Genomic DNA, 17,228 nt, shown 5'->3' on the forward strand with positions numbered 1-17,228 from the left:
CACTTACCCATTCCCATTTTTACTTCCCCACAACCATAATTCAGAAAAAATCCACATTTATACTTGTTTCGTGTAATGAAGTTTTCATCTTCACTAACCCTGTGGGTTAGTCCTGAAACTCAAAGCACTATGCAGAACAGACCACTTTCTTCACACAGAAAAGACGATATGCAAAGGCCATGCAAAACTCTAAGGCTGCAGTGCAGATTTATCCTACAGACCATGGTACATGCAAAAACATACTGTGAAAACAGGGRAAACTGAAAGAGAACTCAGCTGAGAGATAAGAAAATTTGTCTTTAAACATTAAAGCAATTAGACTGTTTCACTCAGAATATAATCTGTTCTTTACATTAGAATATTATCTGTTCTTTACATTAGCAGCTCGAAGTTTCTCAGATTAGCCTACATCCTGTTGCCCACTGCATGAGTGGGGCATTATATATAAATATACTTACTAAGAATTTGAAGAAAAAGCCAAAATCCTTCCACCAAATTCACATTTCTATAAATGGACTCTGGGACCTCCCTGCTGTGCCCCACTCCCCAGATTCTGTGCATACATTTTGTAATTCTAGAATCATTCTTGCACCACAGAGACTARGAAACTCAGTGCTGAAGTCTGCAGGACATAAGTCTGTTGAACCCTTCTTGACAAACGCCCTGAAATGTTCTGGTGAAAATGGATTTTCCTTTGGTTAGTTTACACATCCCTGAAAAGAGCCATTTTCTGCATTAGCAACAGACCCTCATATTTCCATCCTCAGCTGTCAACAACTCTTCATGCTGTGTCCAGAGCTGCTGTCTCCAGGCGCACTCTAAGCAGCCTTAGGTCACACAAATCACAAAGGGCTTTGAAATATTCCACAGGAATAAAGATTCCACAGGCATCTTTACTTTGTCCATTTCATTTTAAAATAAGTAACAAATTAAAAATAATCTGACCTTTGAGAAAATAAGTTGCTCACTGCATAGCAGATTCTGCTGAATATTAGAAGTGTTTCACCCCTGATCCAAATACAAGTTACGCCTGTTTGGTCAGGCTACCAATCTTATAAGATAATTTRCTTCCTTAACTTAACTTAATCCCAAACTACCATCTGGTTTGGCACCAGCTAAACTCTGTCATGAAAGAGGAAAATTATTTCAGTGATTGTTCTGCTTTTATGAAGCTACGTAACTCAGACCGGATTTGTATTGCTGGATCCCAGCCTCCTTAAACTCATAGCACCTCCAAACCCTTCATGCTTCGAAGCTCTTTTAGCACTAGTGGTATTAAAGRGATAATGAGCTCTGCTTTTTCATGAGATATTTAGGTTGATTTCAAACACCTCTCTGGAAAAAAAGCTACAAAGAAAAAAGCCAATTGATTTAAGGCATTAAAAAAAAAAACAGTATCACCTCAAAATAATTAACTCAAAACAATGAGGAAAAGCAGATAAGTGAGTCAGGAACTTGCTAAAATATGTTTAACAGAGCAGAAAGTTTTCTGCTTCAGGAACTACCCTGAATCTGGTATTACTTATCCCTTTCATTGGAAATGAGCACAAACGAACACTTTCAGCTTCATTTTCTARGCTTGATTTAAAAACAAAATACATATTAATGCAAAGTTAAGAGAACAGCCAAATTCAATCTTACATCTGTAAATAGTTATCTATGCCCTTAGAGTCTTAATTATATCAAGAGAAGTCTTCCTCCTTTACCCTGATGTTATGGGTATCAAGCATGGCTTCAGCTCCTTATGCTGCAGAACAGCACTTATTTCCTTCTGAATACCACAAACCACCTAGAGGGACTCGTCATGTAAAACATGTTCCGATGCTGCGGAGGGATCCACTGCCTGTCCTGATCAAGCAGGTCACAGGGAGCAGGGAACCCCAGGGAACGACCGYGGGCGCAGATCCAGATCGGCTGCCATGGGTCTGCCTGGCCGCGCGCGGGCCCGGGTCTGGCCTCATCCCAGCCTGTGGTCCCACCACGGGGATTCCCTTGCCCTGCCCAAGGCACACGGTGATCAAAATGCCATATTTTGGATATAAGCGCTTTGGAATCACAAGAGAGGGGCAGCAGGCGGTGAGTGACAGTGGGGCACGGCAAAGCCACAGAGCGCAGGCCGCGCTGCCTATGGGCCGAGCGCCTCTTGCTTCATCACACAGCCCACGGCAGCCCTCGGGTGCAGTTCAGCTGGAAGACTGAGATGCTCCTCTCCCTTAGGAATGCTACTGCTATGCCAGCCTACACCAGGAGTGACACTACGAAGCACTTCATTTTTCTACAGCAACGGGCACGATACCTCAGCGCCATGAAGCGGATAAAGTGAAATGTCAGGAGCCATCAAGACAAACCTTCTTGTCCTTCTAGACTTCAGTTTAAGGCAATGTGCTCTAGCCCAGAAGGCACTTTTATCTGAGCAATGGATAGATCCTGGTACAAGCAGTTCTGTCCATCCCTCTGAAAAGCTGCACTGTGTCTGCATTGCTCTGAGCAAAGCACAGAAAGCTCAATGAAGCTAAGGCACGTGTGGTTGTAGGACATGCAAAACATTAACAATGCCCGTAGCTGATGTTCTATCTCATATAAAATGCTAATTTTTCTTTTACAATTAGATGCATTAAGATAAATGTTTATAATCAAACTTAGAGATTTGATTTTACCTTGACTGCTGAGACATCCCCTCAAACTTGTTTGCAGCCTTAGTTGAAGGTGGGCCCAAATCATTACCTGAGGTAAAAGAACATTAAAAAAAGACAACATTAAGAGAACTGAAATGTGTAAGTTTAAATCAAAGTCACAGCTTTCCAACTATCCTCTACAGAACGTATCTAAATATTTTAAAGACCATTCTTTATTAATAACTTTATAAACTGAGAAAGATACAGGGACTGTAACAATAATCTAAACTGGCCTGCATAAAACACACTTCAGAAACAAGTCTCTCGAAGTTGCCATCTGCTGGCAAGGGAAAGCACTGAGTTATGCTGTTGAGTTACTACTGCACTGAATTACTTTTCTTCTTTCCCCCTCAACACAGTTTTCCAATTTTCTTGGAAACAGAAAGAAATACTGCAAACCAATATCCAAATAAATTTATGGCAGATGCTTAAGCTTTGCTCTATACGGTGCATCTTTCTAAAATCACATAAGCTTGATTTTACTCTCAAAATATCTAATTTCTATGGCTTGATATTTTATTCAGCAGAATCTTTAAATCAGAAGACGTTACACTTTAAGTCAATGTTACCAAAACCTGAATTAACTTCCTGATAAAGGCAAGGTCCTAGGCTTACTCAAGTCTGTCAAGAAGCAGCAAAATCTCAATCCAGGTGCTTCTGAACAATTCCAGTACAAAAGATCTCCTTCATTAATCACTACCATTCCCAAGATATAATTCCATATCTCTTTTGTTTTAGTGCCTTTATCCCCCCTTTTCCTCTCCCTTAGCAAAGTCTAAATGATCTTAGAACCAGCTTCAAAAAGATTACATATATTTCCCAGGGACAAAATTTACCATGAAGCAAAGCAAAATATTTCCTATGCAAAGGTCAACTGAATCTCCCATTCTTAAGGCATCCGAGTCTACATGAAATGATGGTGACAAAAAATAATATTTTTGGAGCTTTTTCCCATTTCTTTACTTGTTCTAGCCAATACATGGTATCTCTATAGTATGGCATCTACTTTACCATACTTGGTTACTCATCCTGAGCAACGAAATTATAGAAACTGTGATAAGATTGCAGCCAATCCTATGTCATAATTAGATTTTAAGGAATAACAGTCCCTTAAATTTCCTTAACTCTCATAAATTTCAACTGCTGCAGAGATGGTAATGGTGAGTCTTGTAACATTTTTTTTTTCTAAATAAACACTAAATCCTTCACATACAGGTCCTGTGGATAAAGCAAGGAAAATATCTCATTTGCTACAGAAATACAAATCATCTACGTGACACTTTTAAAACATCTCTGAATAGCAAACTAATTTCGTAGGACAGAACTTACAGATTGTTCTGTTTGATCTCTCAACGTATAAGCGAGAAAAATGCTGAAATGCAAAGTAGCAAGAAAAATGACAAGAGAGTTGAAAAGCAAAGTGGTGAATTTGGGCAAAATTCTTAAACATTGAAAAGAGCAAAGGCAGACAGAAAAATCTCCCTCTTTACCTCTACAATACTCAAAAACACTCAAAATCCAACATGATTTTTGCATAGTTCTCCTCTAGGAGAAGAAAAGGCTTCTCTGCCATCCTCAGAGATTTGCTTGCATAGTATGGCAGATAGGAGGGAGAATAAGCAATGTTCTTTTTTCTGGCCCTGCTTTGAAAAGCTACTTTAAAAGTTCTTCAACATCTACTCCACATYTACATCTTCCCATATTCCCCTTTTCCTTAATCTCTTCAAGAATAATCGACACTAGTTTAACATCTGCTCCCATCACAATTTTCATTCCACAAATGTTAGATTCCACAAGTGTTATGTTAAAGCATGTGGTATTTTTGTGCTGATTTGGACTAAAAGATCTTTTAATTTTGAAGTCCAATCTCCTCAGAAACATCTTGACTACCTCTGAGGTGAAAGAGGGCTATTAAAACTCGCAGAAAGGGTAATACATTTTCCACATCACAGTTTCTAAAAAAAAGTAGAGAAATGTAAAGATTATTATTATTATTTCTACTTGTCATTTAAGATGCTTTACTTTTCCTTAGACTCTGTATTTTTCTTCATTTTAAATCCTAAACTAAATCATATATATACACTATACATAGGCCCATGATTTAAGACGTTTAACTGAAGTTAAAATCAAATTTAACATTTAACCTATTTTTGTTCTAGAAAAAAAATGTACTTTTAGTCTTGCTGGAGATTCAATGTTCATATTGGGACACAAAAAGAATACTCAGAGATCTGAGCAGTATATGGATGACATACATCCTTGCATAAGTATTGGATTGCAATTCAAAAGTTAACAGGATTTGAAGAAATCYCACCAACATTACTAAAATCATAGAAAATTATATGGGCCTGTGATTTATACCTACAGGAAAAAAATTGACTGACTGCACAGAGAAATCTTTATTAAAAAGAACAAATCTGTGTAGATAGGAAAATAATTTCTAAAAAGTTTCTCTCTGAAAGGTAACCTGGTATAAAACTTGTTATTTTGTTATTTCTCCTGCTGGTAGAAGGATGCAAAGCCATCAGTCTTTTTGTATGTACAGACAACATCACAAAACCTGAAAACATTAAGACAACACATCTCAACCACTTAGTTATGAACACTTTGCAGGAGGGACCTGGCACACAGACCAAGGGGGAAAAAAAAAAAAAAAAAAATCTTTACTCTGCCACTGGGGGAACTGCACAGATTAACTGAGGTGCATCTGTCCCAAAGCGGGTCTGAATTCTGTTTCTCTCCCAGCTGAATGAGCTGGTGAGAGGAGCAGCAGGGCGAGGAGGTGGAGGCAGAGCAGATGCAGCAGGAGGAGGACGGGGGGAAGGCAGCCTAGGCGGCTGGCGAGGCGACAGGAGGCTGAGTTGGGCTGCAGAGAAACCTGGAATACCACCAATTTCCCCAAGGGAGACTCGGATACAGAAAGCTGGAAGCTACAGAGACAGAAGACAACGGCTGGTCCACCTGACACTGCATCGAGTTGCAACCACCAGAAAGCGGGCGCGAGGCAAAGGCGAGAGGAGGCTACAGAGCACCCACCGGAAAGGCCGTCCCCTGCCCTCGTGCTTTGCGTTTCGGAAGACTCACCCCAAGGAATTGGGCCCTTATTCTGGGGTCCGTGAGGTAGTGGGCTTGGTGGGTCAGAGAGGGTTCGTTTGTGTCCTGGGGGCGGGGGAGGTGGCCTCTTCTTGGACAGAGTGGAGCTGCCACTAGAGGCTGGGGTGCTTAGAGGGAGGGTTGAAGGTGGGCCTGCAAAACAACAGACAGTCCTCTTACACAGGCACGCCATGAACGTCAAAGCAGCACCAGAGAGTTCGTCAGACCACGGCAAAGTGCAGCGAAACACTAAACCCAGAGGACGAGCCATGCCGAAGCGCTGGTTAGGCCGACGAGACAGTGCCCGCGCCAGCGGCGGGGCTGGCGGCGGCCGGGGAGCCGCCTGACGAGGAAACGACACACGGGCACTCGCCGCAAAATACACGGTTAGTCACTCCAGGAGCTCTCATTTCACACGCTGTCATGACAAAGTACATGAAATCTCAATATTAAGTAATATTTCACAGATTGATTTACACCAGAATGAAATAACTTTAGGATACTCTCTTGTGGAGGCAGGGTTTTTGCTCTAGAGCATCCTGTATTAATTCTGTTAAGATAAATACATAAAAAAAAAAATCTTCAAAATTTGAAAATAAGATTCTAAGCTTAATACATTTTTTAGTTGTTTTCCTTTTTTTTGTGGCTTAGCTATAACAAAACACATTCTTAGAGTATGACAAATTATTTTTACAGGCGTCAGAACAGACATCAGAAAATCCCCTTCTAAGGCTGAGATTAGATATATTTTGATAGTATTTCTTGTTAAGAGATTAGTCCTATCCTACCCCAAACACACTGGATTTCCCCTTGCTATGACCCTGGCACTTGACAGGATATGGAAATAGATATGGATTAAAAAATAACCTAGGAGGAATGGCAATGTTTCCCTGATCCACTTTACCATTCACAATCATAAATGCTTGAATGAATTCAAGGAAACAAGTAGAACAGGGCCCAAAATGCAGTGAGAAGAAAACTGCTTCAGCCAACTAACATTACTGCCAAAAAATATATATAAAAAGGTGAAACATTTATCTAAAGTAGTTCTAAGTTAGAGTAGCTTTATTTTTTTCCACCTTATTAAATTAGTTTTCCTCCAGCCCATCATCCTGCAGCAAGTCCTGCAAGGATGATGGCTTTACTATCATGGACTCCACATAAATGCAGATATCTGACCATATAGTTTCGAAAAAATAATCTATTGGTAGCTGAAAGTTCAAAATTAGCATAAAATATTTTAAAAGGCTACAGAATCTCACTTATTCCTGCAAACATAATTTATTTTAACAATAATTGAGCCATAATTTCCATTTTGCTAATCAGCATGTAAAAGAACTTCAGCCTAGGCTTTAGCAAATTAGAAGTCCTCTAGTTTGCTTAGATGCTTCTGAAAAAAGCTGTTCTAGAAAACACAAGTAACTCCAAGCACATGTAGGAACTGTGAGGTTGAAAGGAAAACTAAATAACTAGTATTAACATCATTTTCCTTTATAGGTATATAGAAAACATACATAGTATTGCAACAGCAAAATGCTATGCTGAAATCTCCACCTGGAGTTACATACTTACAAAATGTCTGCAAGGGTAAACTGCAAACACTTCCTAAGCTTCCATCCTACCACCACCTAGTGTCCTATTACTCGAACTGCACTATATCCCAATTCCAGACTAAAAGGAAGCTGGTTCTTCTCCAATGCACATTCACATATAGTTCAAACTTAAGTGAGGAAATATTTTGAAATAGCATTATACTTATTGCAAAAATAGTATTTCAGAAACAGAGTGATTGTAATTTTGAGCTTTGCATTGCCAATAATATGAAGAAATCTTCCTCACAAAAATATGATTTAGTATGAGATTATATCAGAAAAAAATGTATTTCATATCASTAGTGTGTCTATAGATATCATAGAAAAGTTTTAAGATGTTATCACTTCACAGCTTTCCAAAGTTTATATGGTACCCAGCAATTTTAGGGAAAAGATGTTAACAGCTGCATCTTTACCAAACAACTATCATATGTTATTATATTAGCTTTATAGCTGGGTAAAAGGTATGAATAAACATGAATTTACAAGTCCTAACATACTAAGGATAGCTGGTTGATGGGAATGCTTAGAAAATAATGCATTTTCAAATAAATAGGAAACAAGGCAAACCATTAAACCATTTTTCAGAAAAATGTACCAAATCATATCATGTTTTAAATAAAGTCAATGTGGAAATGTTCTGGAATCTAACACAATTTACAGAATCAGGCAATGAAGTAATACACAGGTCTGATGACACATTCGGTATAAATAAAATTGTTATAAAAATTGTTATTACTTTATTTGTGTTACATACAATACATTTTATAATATGCATTCGTTCTCATAATGTTGTTACAGGCATGGTAGATATTTTCTTCCTGGTTAGAATTACAATGCATCTTGGTCTAGAAGATTAACTGCTCTCCAGTTAGTACTTAGAAATAAGCCAACCATTCCTTCTGCTAAGTCACTGTGATGATGACCTCTCACAGAGTGATGAGGTTCCCATCCCATCACATGTGCTTTCTCACATAAGAAACACACATACACACAAAATAAAAAATAAACACAAAAAAATCTTTTCTTTTTATTCTGTTCCCTTTGGGTTCTCTGTTTTTCCATTAGCAGGGTAGTAGTTGCTTTCAACTAAAGCTGTTATCTTTTTGTCCTATCATGAGCATCATGCTTTCCTATGCAAACAGACTTATTATATTAAGGTAAGTAACTGGAAAATGTCTGCAATTAATAGTGTGCTGCCCCTCAGCTTTTGTGGATTTAGTACAGGATCTGTTAACTTGTGCACTAGTGATGACATGCAAAGCTGTTAACCAACCACTCCAGAAATGGTGTTTCGATAGTGTGAAAACCTCACATTTATAGTAATATTTTACCACTTAATGAGAGCTATAGAAGACCCAGTATTCCAGTTAAGGCTAGATGAGGTACTGCAAAGAAAAGTAAGTTTGTATTAAAAATGGCATTTTCATTAACAAATATTGCTACCTTTATTTTTCAAGTACTTTTGAGTGACAATTTCTGCATAGCCTTCTTCGGTTTGTCTTCCTTTAGGTCATGTACCTTTATTACTGGAAATAAGACTGTTATTGTTAAAAAACAATAATCAAGACAGCTATGATTAAATTGATTCAAAAATCACATCTGAAGTACATCCTTTAAATAATGCTAAAAGATCTTGTTAAAGAAAAGAAGAAAAGGTCAAAACTTACATTCAACAATTTTTGGACTGCTGTACAAGCCTAACTATATGAAAATAAATATCTGTCCATTAGTCTTCCCTTCCTGTTAYAGTACTAAGCAATAACATTTTATTTAACCAAAATATATAGCACTTTTTWAAGTATATTTTAAAAACAATAAGTCTATAAGCACATGAGGGGGAAAGCTGCAATACTACATGCTGAGAGCACTCAGATGAAAGAGGAGAAACTCGAGGATCTCAAAGACTGAGTAACAGGAATGAGAGAATACAACAGCAATGGGGGTAAGRCTAACTGGTACTTAGAGAATTTGTACTATTGTACAGAGAGCTTTCAGTGATGAGGCACCAGATTATGTACAGGTTATCTGTGTAATGCCTGGTACGCCACAGAACGATGCGACAACCATGGAAAAAATACCCAGGACAAAAAGCTGCCCTGACACAGTATTTTCAGTGGAAGCAGGAAGGTTTTGATGCTGCTCCTGCAAGACCGTGGCCAGCACAGCAATCTGCACGCAGCTCCAGTGACCCATGTTCAAGGAAACCAATCTGAGCAGGGAGGGTGCAGAGAATGGACCAGAGTGAAAGGATAACTGACACAACAGGAGAATAAAAGGCTATTATATTACAAGAGGGAAAACTGTTTGGTATGTTTAACAAAACAAAAACAGAGGCCTGTAGGACAGTTTGTCAGTAGTGTGTTAATAAAAATAAATAAAAAATATCAATGAAAGAGAAAAATCACTGAAGGTAAAGGTACACAAATAAAATAAATTTATTGGATTTCTAAGATGTCTAAGCCTGTGAGCAAGACARTGAATTTTCAGAAGTTAAAAGCAAATGCACTAACTTGTATAAAAATGAGTTTGACCAATTAAAGTAGTAATTATGTGAGGTAGTGTCTGCAGTAGCAATGGCCTGGCCCCTGCACTGCTGTGGAGTTCTCTTTGGGCCAGCTTACCTATATTGGAGCTCCAGGGTTCACAGAATCCCGAATGGTTGAGGTTGGAAGCGACCCCTAAAGATCATCTAGTCCAACCCTCTGCTCCACCAGGGACACCCAGAGCACGGCGCACAGGGCGGCATCCAGGTGGGTTTGGAAGATCTCCAGAGGAGATTCCAYAGCCTCCATGGGCAGCCTGTTCCAGGGCTATGCCAAGGTTAAGGTTGACTTGATGTTATAAAATTGCACCCCTGCCCTCTGTTCATTTCTTTCATGATGGTATGGGCAGGACCACKGGAAGTCAATTAGCTTTCAGTTAAAATTAAGAGCTCATTTAGAATGACCTGGCAATTCTACAGAGCTAGGAAGAGCAGATAGYAATGTGGTGCTCACTGTGGCTCTGCAATTAGGCTTGGGCAAACTTTATTCATCTATTGTGCTTAGACCTGCAACTGCTTCGCTACCACAACACCAGTAGGTTGAACATGAATAAAGTTAGATAAATTACTGAGAAAAAAGTATGGGGGTTTTATGGAGTTACTATCCTCTGCTTTTCGTTCTGTCTATTAGGACTAACAAAAACTATAGCAGAGATGGTGGAAATGTACCCACAAATGAGCTGTTAGTGAGGAATACATCCTGTCTTAGCCAATACTCCTGGTCACTTTAGGACTATTTGGGCTTTGCACCGAAACAGCCCAAATGCCAGCAYGTCTGTTGCACTGAAACCTTCTCTTTCAAACTGACAGTAAATACTTGAGGATTAGGAATAACCTAAAAAAACTCCCCACAGCTCTCTGCTTCCTGAATGCAAGCCAGAAGCCATCTCACTCCAGCACACAAACGTTATCCAAATAGCAAATCTGGGCTCACATTAGCATCATGTATGGGAGAACCTAAAGAATTCTAGAATTTGCACATTCCAACAATTAAAAATCCACCCATACAATTTTAACAGTGAATCATATTAACTCCTAGACACCAAATCCTCTGATTTGTATGTCCCAAAGGATATACATCACCATGAAGCATTTAAAAGCTCTACCTCTTTCTAAAATAATGATCCTCCCCATCCAAATTGGCTCCATCCTCTAGCAGGGTCCCATGGTATCTGCTGGGCCAAAACAGGTGGTCAGGGGCAAAATCAGATTATCTCAGGGATAGCAGGTAAGTTTAAATTTAGTTACAGATTAAATGCTCCTCTTACTCTTAGCTCTTCAGGAAACTTAGTACAGAATATAATTCTATGTTTTCAGATTGCCTTGCATAAGATAACACTCATGTCTAACAAAAAAAAAGAATGCGATAATCCACCTTGCAGGCCAACTTTGACAGGAGGCATCTGCTCTAACTAAAAAAAAATAGACAAATATTTAAGATTTTGTTTTCCTACAGAAACAAAGACATCTCAGAGCTGACAAAGTGTAGCACACTTCATAATAAACCACAAATGCTTCCATAGGGGCAATCAGTGACTTGGACATTCTCACGACTGTTCTTAGCATTTGCCAGTTTGTTCCCTGGGCCTGTTGAGGCTGTCAAATTATTCCCGTAATCATAGGGAGTATAGGTCTGCATACAGTGGATGGGTTTAAAATTAAATATTTGGCAGTGTCCCTGAATAAAAATCAACCCAAAATAGAKCATCACTAGAAGACTGTAAGATTTTGGTGTTTTTGAAGCAGAGAAAGCTAGTCACCTAAATTTAACAGAGTTCCATTCCTCCTCTCACTCAGACTTATATTGTGACTCTGATATTTCCACTCTGACCAGGCAATGCTTCTCCATACTTTGTGATATCTTAATTATATTGTTGCAGTACAAATAAAGATTCCTTTTTCTTAATCCTTGAAATGAAAACAGAAGAATTCAAATGTGTCATTTCTTTCAAGTTAGCTTCAGTGTTCTGTTGATTTCCTCATATGGGAAACAATTTGCAGAAACAGCTAAGCAAATGCTTAACATTAATTCACTTGGAAATTTAATAGCAGATTTTTTTTTTTTTAATTTGAAAATAAAGTTGATCAGAAGTGGAAGAAATGAAATATGAAGTGAAGACAGTGCAGCAGGGATAACCACTAAAGTCTTGAACTACTTCACAGTCTTCATCACAACTAAAGTTCTCTAGCAAGCTTACTCTAGAAATAAAATTTGGCTATTTCTAAATGAGTAAAAAAATGGAAATTTCAAGGATTTTTGTTGTTATTCTAAGACTAAACTTGTACAAATTACAGTGAAGTTACAGGTTTGTTCAGTATGTCCTCTAAGCTTGAAGCTTGTTGCTATCTAGGCTGCAGAATCCTTACCCATGAGGACTGTAACTCTAAGCCTTGTGTAAAAGTAAGTTCTCTGCCCTTCCAAATGCTGCCACCAACAATGGCAYTATTACTATTAATCACAAAGAGAAAAAAAGCATCTCACCCATTTGGACTGAACGTAGATGGCGAAAACAACCCAATTGTGGCATCAGCCTTCCTTTTAGTCAATGAACCAAGAGCAAAATAGTTGTTTCCCTCGAGACTAAGTGCCTTTTAATACTGATCTTCAGTCTGTGACTTGTTAACCATCTGGGAACTGGCCTGGTGCCTCCTCTGCAGTTCTTTATACCTTATGCCCACCAACTTCTCTCAAAGTGGAATGGGCATCCCTATGCATTGAAAGGGAAGAGAAGTTTAATATCAACACGTCTTGTTCTTCATGGGTCTTTCTGATACTCTTCTTTCCAAACTGTTGGACTGCAAGAAGGAGTCTTCTGGCACCTCCTTTCCTTCAAAGCTTTGTTTCTTTTCCTTCTCTACCAGATCTTACACAGTACATTATCCTTCAGCACTACCCACCAGCACAGACTGTTTTGAAGACTTGTACAATATACACTTTGCAAAATATTAACAGAATTTCTACAGAAAATGAATCCATTTTTATTTAGCAGTTTGTGGCTATGTTTTACCCGTTCACGAACAGCTTTATGAATATAAAGCCATTATAAAGTTCTTTATTTTTGAGAACACACATTAAATCACATTAAAATATTAACGTAATGAAAAAAAAAGCATATTATACCTATATTATACCTTGAAAAGAAAGGAGAACTGTGGAAAAGAGATTGCTTTGGCAGAGTAGCTTGAGGACAGGCTTACCTTTGCCAGCATTTCTAGGAGGGAGAGGAGGAGCATCTGCAGTTGGAGAGGTTGGCGAATCTGTGCTTGCAAAAATCTGATTGGTGAAAGCTCCATAGGAGAGTCTTTGCTTGTCTCTGGGAGTGCTAAATCCAGGAAGAGTCATTTTGTCTTGGGGAGAAATACTGGAAGAGTGACAGAAACTTTGGGGTCGTGGAGATCTTTCTTTTTTTATAGGACTAGGCTGCGAACAGAACAAAAAATACATTATATAGTTGTCTAAATATTAAATGTAAGTGTTTGAGAAAGAATATAATAGAACATATTCAAGGAGACATGAGCATAACTTTTTTTCTTTATTGGATAAGATCACTTTTTTCTCTTAGACTTTTAGAATTAAAAATTGTACTATCAGCAAATCAACATGTACATGAAGTTAGATTTAGCCGTAAAGCACTAGATACATGCTGATAATATCCTAAATAAGGTACTAAAAAAAGCCTCGTAATTTTTTTAGAGTGCAAGAGTAACCTTTAATTCAAGCACTAATTCCTGCTCACCTTATCATCCAAATCATCATCACTTTCATCGATTTCTTCCTGACGAAGATTCCACTCATACTCCACGTGGACATGAGGATTTAGCTTTCCTGCCTTAGCCTGAGAAAGCTGAAAAAAAAAATCTTTGTAAAAAACTATTTCTATTCCTTTGGCATCTATACATTTAATTTGCATTTACATTTAATTTGCATATTAAATAACAAGCAGGAAATATAATTATTTCCAATTTTAAAACTTGACTGTATGTTAAAGACTCACAGATCCATTAGACCTTTTTTTTTTTTTTTTTTTTTAGTATTTTATTTGGGATATATAAGAATAAACACCAAAAAGGCTTTTATGCACAGAATTAAAAATGCTTAGGCCAAATCGGAAGATCTATGTTCATTTCATCATAGAGTTATCGGCAAAATCTACTTATAAATTTCGCAGTATACAACTTCTACCTCCCAAAAAATCAGTATTATCCTTGTGTTTCAGTCACAGTAAAGGAACTGATCCTTTATTTAAATCCTGAAGTGGATTTTTTTTCTCCCTACCACTCAAGCAGGCTAATACAATGCATACAACTCCTTTAAACTGCTGGTCTGCATATTCACATTCTTTAAAAAACTACTACTTCTGCAACCATCAGCAAAGAGAAAACTGCAGTTCATTAATTCTTGGAAGTAACAAGTTCTCCATTTCCGTACTCAGAAATCTCATTAGTCTTTATTTCCACACAGTCTTTAAAACACAGTCTCTTTGGTAGTAGTTATTCAGGAGAACTTGTAAACAGGCAAGATTATCCTTAAATGAGATTTCAAAGAGATAACATGTTTTCAACCTCCTGTGTAAATATGAATGCATCCAATTTAGTTGGAATGGAATGATACAGCTAAGACACTAATTAGAAATCTGCTCATTACCTGTATAACACTGCAAGTATTTGGTTATTTATTTTCTACATTTTTGTGCCCACAGGCCCATTCCTATTTCTTTTACCCTTAGCCTCATCTCCCTGACAATTTTAAGAAAAATATAGAACTAGTTTTCCTTTTAAAAACAAAAAATAAAAAATAAAAAATAAAAATAAAAATTAGAAGAGGCATAAACCACTGTTACAATGTCTACTGAAAATCTGAGCAATATTCACAGGATTTCAATTACAGGATCTGAGGCAATTAACTGCTAGATAGGCCCACCAAAAATATCCAAGTTTTGTTTTGTTCGATCTTAAACACAACCAGCTGCTCCACACAGGTATTGCTTAATAAAGAATATATTGCAAAAAAAAGGTAATTCCTTCAGCTGTGTGTTGCAAAGCTGAGAGGATACTCAAACCCTGGAAAAAGCACTAGAGTTACAGATATGGAAGCAATGAAGTCAGTGAGAGTCTTATCAACCTTATCAACCACAGCATAATGTTGATTTGCATCGCCAGAAAGCAGGAAAATCATTCTGAATTTTGAAGGAAAATATCTCTTGATAGTGTAGCGTTTGTTTAATTATTACATGTCAAGAATTTGCAGTTGCTAAATAGAAGATATTAAAAGTAACAGCTGCAGAAAAGGTGCACATTTCTGTCTTGGATTGTCAAAATGAGGGTTGGAAGGTTACAAGAAACAGAATCAGACTGCAAATGTTTTGTAGATTCTCTTCTGCATCTCTGCTATACATGAAACTCTACAGCTTAAGCTTTTTTTATATATATATATTTCCTTGCTTACTAAATGCATGCAAGTCAAGCATCTTAAAGCTTTGAGGACACACAAGCTTGCTGCTCTAATGCAGAATCCTTATTCTTGAATTTYTGCTTCAGCAGAATATCTGAGAAAATCCCTTAGCTCTGATACTTTTATTTCTTGAACACCAGTGAATTCCTGCCTCTTGACACCACTCACATTCTGGAGATTCCAGAAAATTTTGCCCTGACCATGATCAAAGGAGAGAGAAACTTCCAGAGATTGAAGCGTTCTACATTTTTGCTCCCCCAGCTCCCAGATATTACACTTCAGTTTGGTCACTGTATTTTCCTTCTTTCTCCTTCAAGATGGTTTRGTTTTGTTTCAATTCTTCTTCATAGGAAACTTGCAGGACCTCTCAACTCCCTAACTGTACCAAATAGGCTGGAAAAAGCCAAACAAGAAAAGCTAAGCAAAGCTGTAGTCCTGAAAGCTTTTGACAGACTCAATATTTTAGGGATTGATTTGTGCTCCTGACAAAAATGTGTGTAAGCAGAACTTCTGAGCTGAAGAAATTCCATGTTCTAGATGGTTGCAGTAACCGATTTTCAGGTAAATACCAAACCTTTAAAAAGCTTAAGGGCTGGTTAAAATAGCTAGTTACTTCCAGTAGAAAATAAACCTGCATACTGTCTTTCTCATATACTTACAAAGGAAATGAGGACTGAATTTACTGAAAATGTACTGAATTTACTTTTTTTTTTCTTTTTTTCTTTTTCTTTTTTTTTCTTTTTAATACAACCATGGCAGGGTCTTTAGACCAGCCTACAGACAGTTAAAAGAAATAACCAAGTGTGAGATATAGCAGGAAAGGATACTCTACATAGATCATATCTTTAAAGAAGTAAGCTTCCTTTCCTTTATTTTCTTCCTTACCAGTTCTTCACACTGGACAGCTTTCAATCTTTTGGCTGTGTCCAGAGCCGTCTCTCCAGCTTGGTTTACTAAAAAATTAATAAAAACAGAGTAATTCTTTGAGATGTGTCCAGAATCATTACATTTCCATATTTTTAGCAGAGTAATTTCTAAAATGGCTTAAAAATGTGTTTCCTCTTAAGATACCACTATAAACACTCATGCGCTTCATGTATCATCAAGCACTTTCTGAACAGCAGCATCTGTTAAGACAGTCCCTATCTCCCTCCTAACCATCTGAGCAGAGAACACAGAAAACATTGACATTTCAGACCCTGCTCAACTCTTTTGTCAGTAAAACTCTTCAATGACTAAGCACGAATAGCAGGCAGATAGGGCAAGACAGCTCAGGAGAGGAAACTCTTCTGAGATTAAAAGAAAAATAAAAAGGCAAATGTTGACCCAAGCACTTTTTAATCTCAATGACAATATCTGAAGGCTGAATCTGAAGGCAGAAGTCTGTTTCTAAGACATATGAACAGAAATTATTTATATACATTGCTTTTCTCACTCCCACCCCCCACATCTCAAAGGCTATACAATCCTTTAGATTCTCAAGTMATGCCCAAGCAGCAGACAATGACTCCAGTCCTCTAAAAAGTTCCCCAACATAAAGTTTGGGTATGTGGTATACTGTAGTTTAACTCCACAGCATTTGCAGAAATATCGTAAGAGTAATCTTTACCTAGATTCTTTTTTCCATATAAGATTTTAGGATTTTTTTTTAAGACTTGCTACTGTATATCTAGGAATGATCACATTAGGCATTATGTTGGGGAACTTTTGCTCTGACTGGACTATGAAAACAGTCAAACTAAGCTGAAGTTTGACAAGCAGCCATATCTGTGTAATATTATCTCTAGAGCAACAGTAGTGAATTTTATAAAACATAAACCAGCCACCTAGGAAGGCTATTTTCAGTATGTTATTCAAAGAGGGCTTTTATT

The 17,228-nt window shown here is 37.7% G+C and overlaps 1 protein-coding gene across 2 annotated transcripts in view; it reads right to left on the reverse strand.

Annotated features, from left to right (window-relative positions):
* Positions 1 to 17,228, reverse strand: part of ASAP1 (ArfGAP with SH3 domain, ankyrin repeat and PH domain 1) — a 154,793-nt gene that overhangs the window by 10,222 nt on the left and 127,343 nt on the right. For both annotated transcript variants that reach the window (XM_026053427.1, XM_026053426.1), the window contains 5 exons: positions 16,243 to 16,310; positions 13,643 to 13,750; positions 13,104 to 13,326; positions 5,760 to 5,921; positions 2,658 to 2,724 (listed from right to left, as the gene is read on the reverse strand). In XM_026053427.1, the coding sequence (XP_025909212.1) occupies positions 2,658 to 2,724; positions 5,760 to 5,921; positions 13,104 to 13,326; positions 13,643 to 13,750; positions 16,243 to 16,310 (628 nt within the window). The remainder of the gene's footprint in view (positions 1 to 2,657; positions 2,725 to 5,759; positions 5,922 to 13,103; positions 13,327 to 13,642; positions 13,751 to 16,242; positions 16,311 to 17,228) is intronic.

Source organism: Nothoprocta perdicaria, unplaced genomic scaffold (genome assembly GCF_003342845.1).
Source record: "Nothoprocta perdicaria isolate Ctin4 unplaced genomic scaffold, notPer1 scaffold_115, whole genome shotgun sequence".
NCBI lineage: Eukaryota > Metazoa > Chordata > Aves > Tinamiformes > Tinamidae > Nothoprocta > Nothoprocta perdicaria.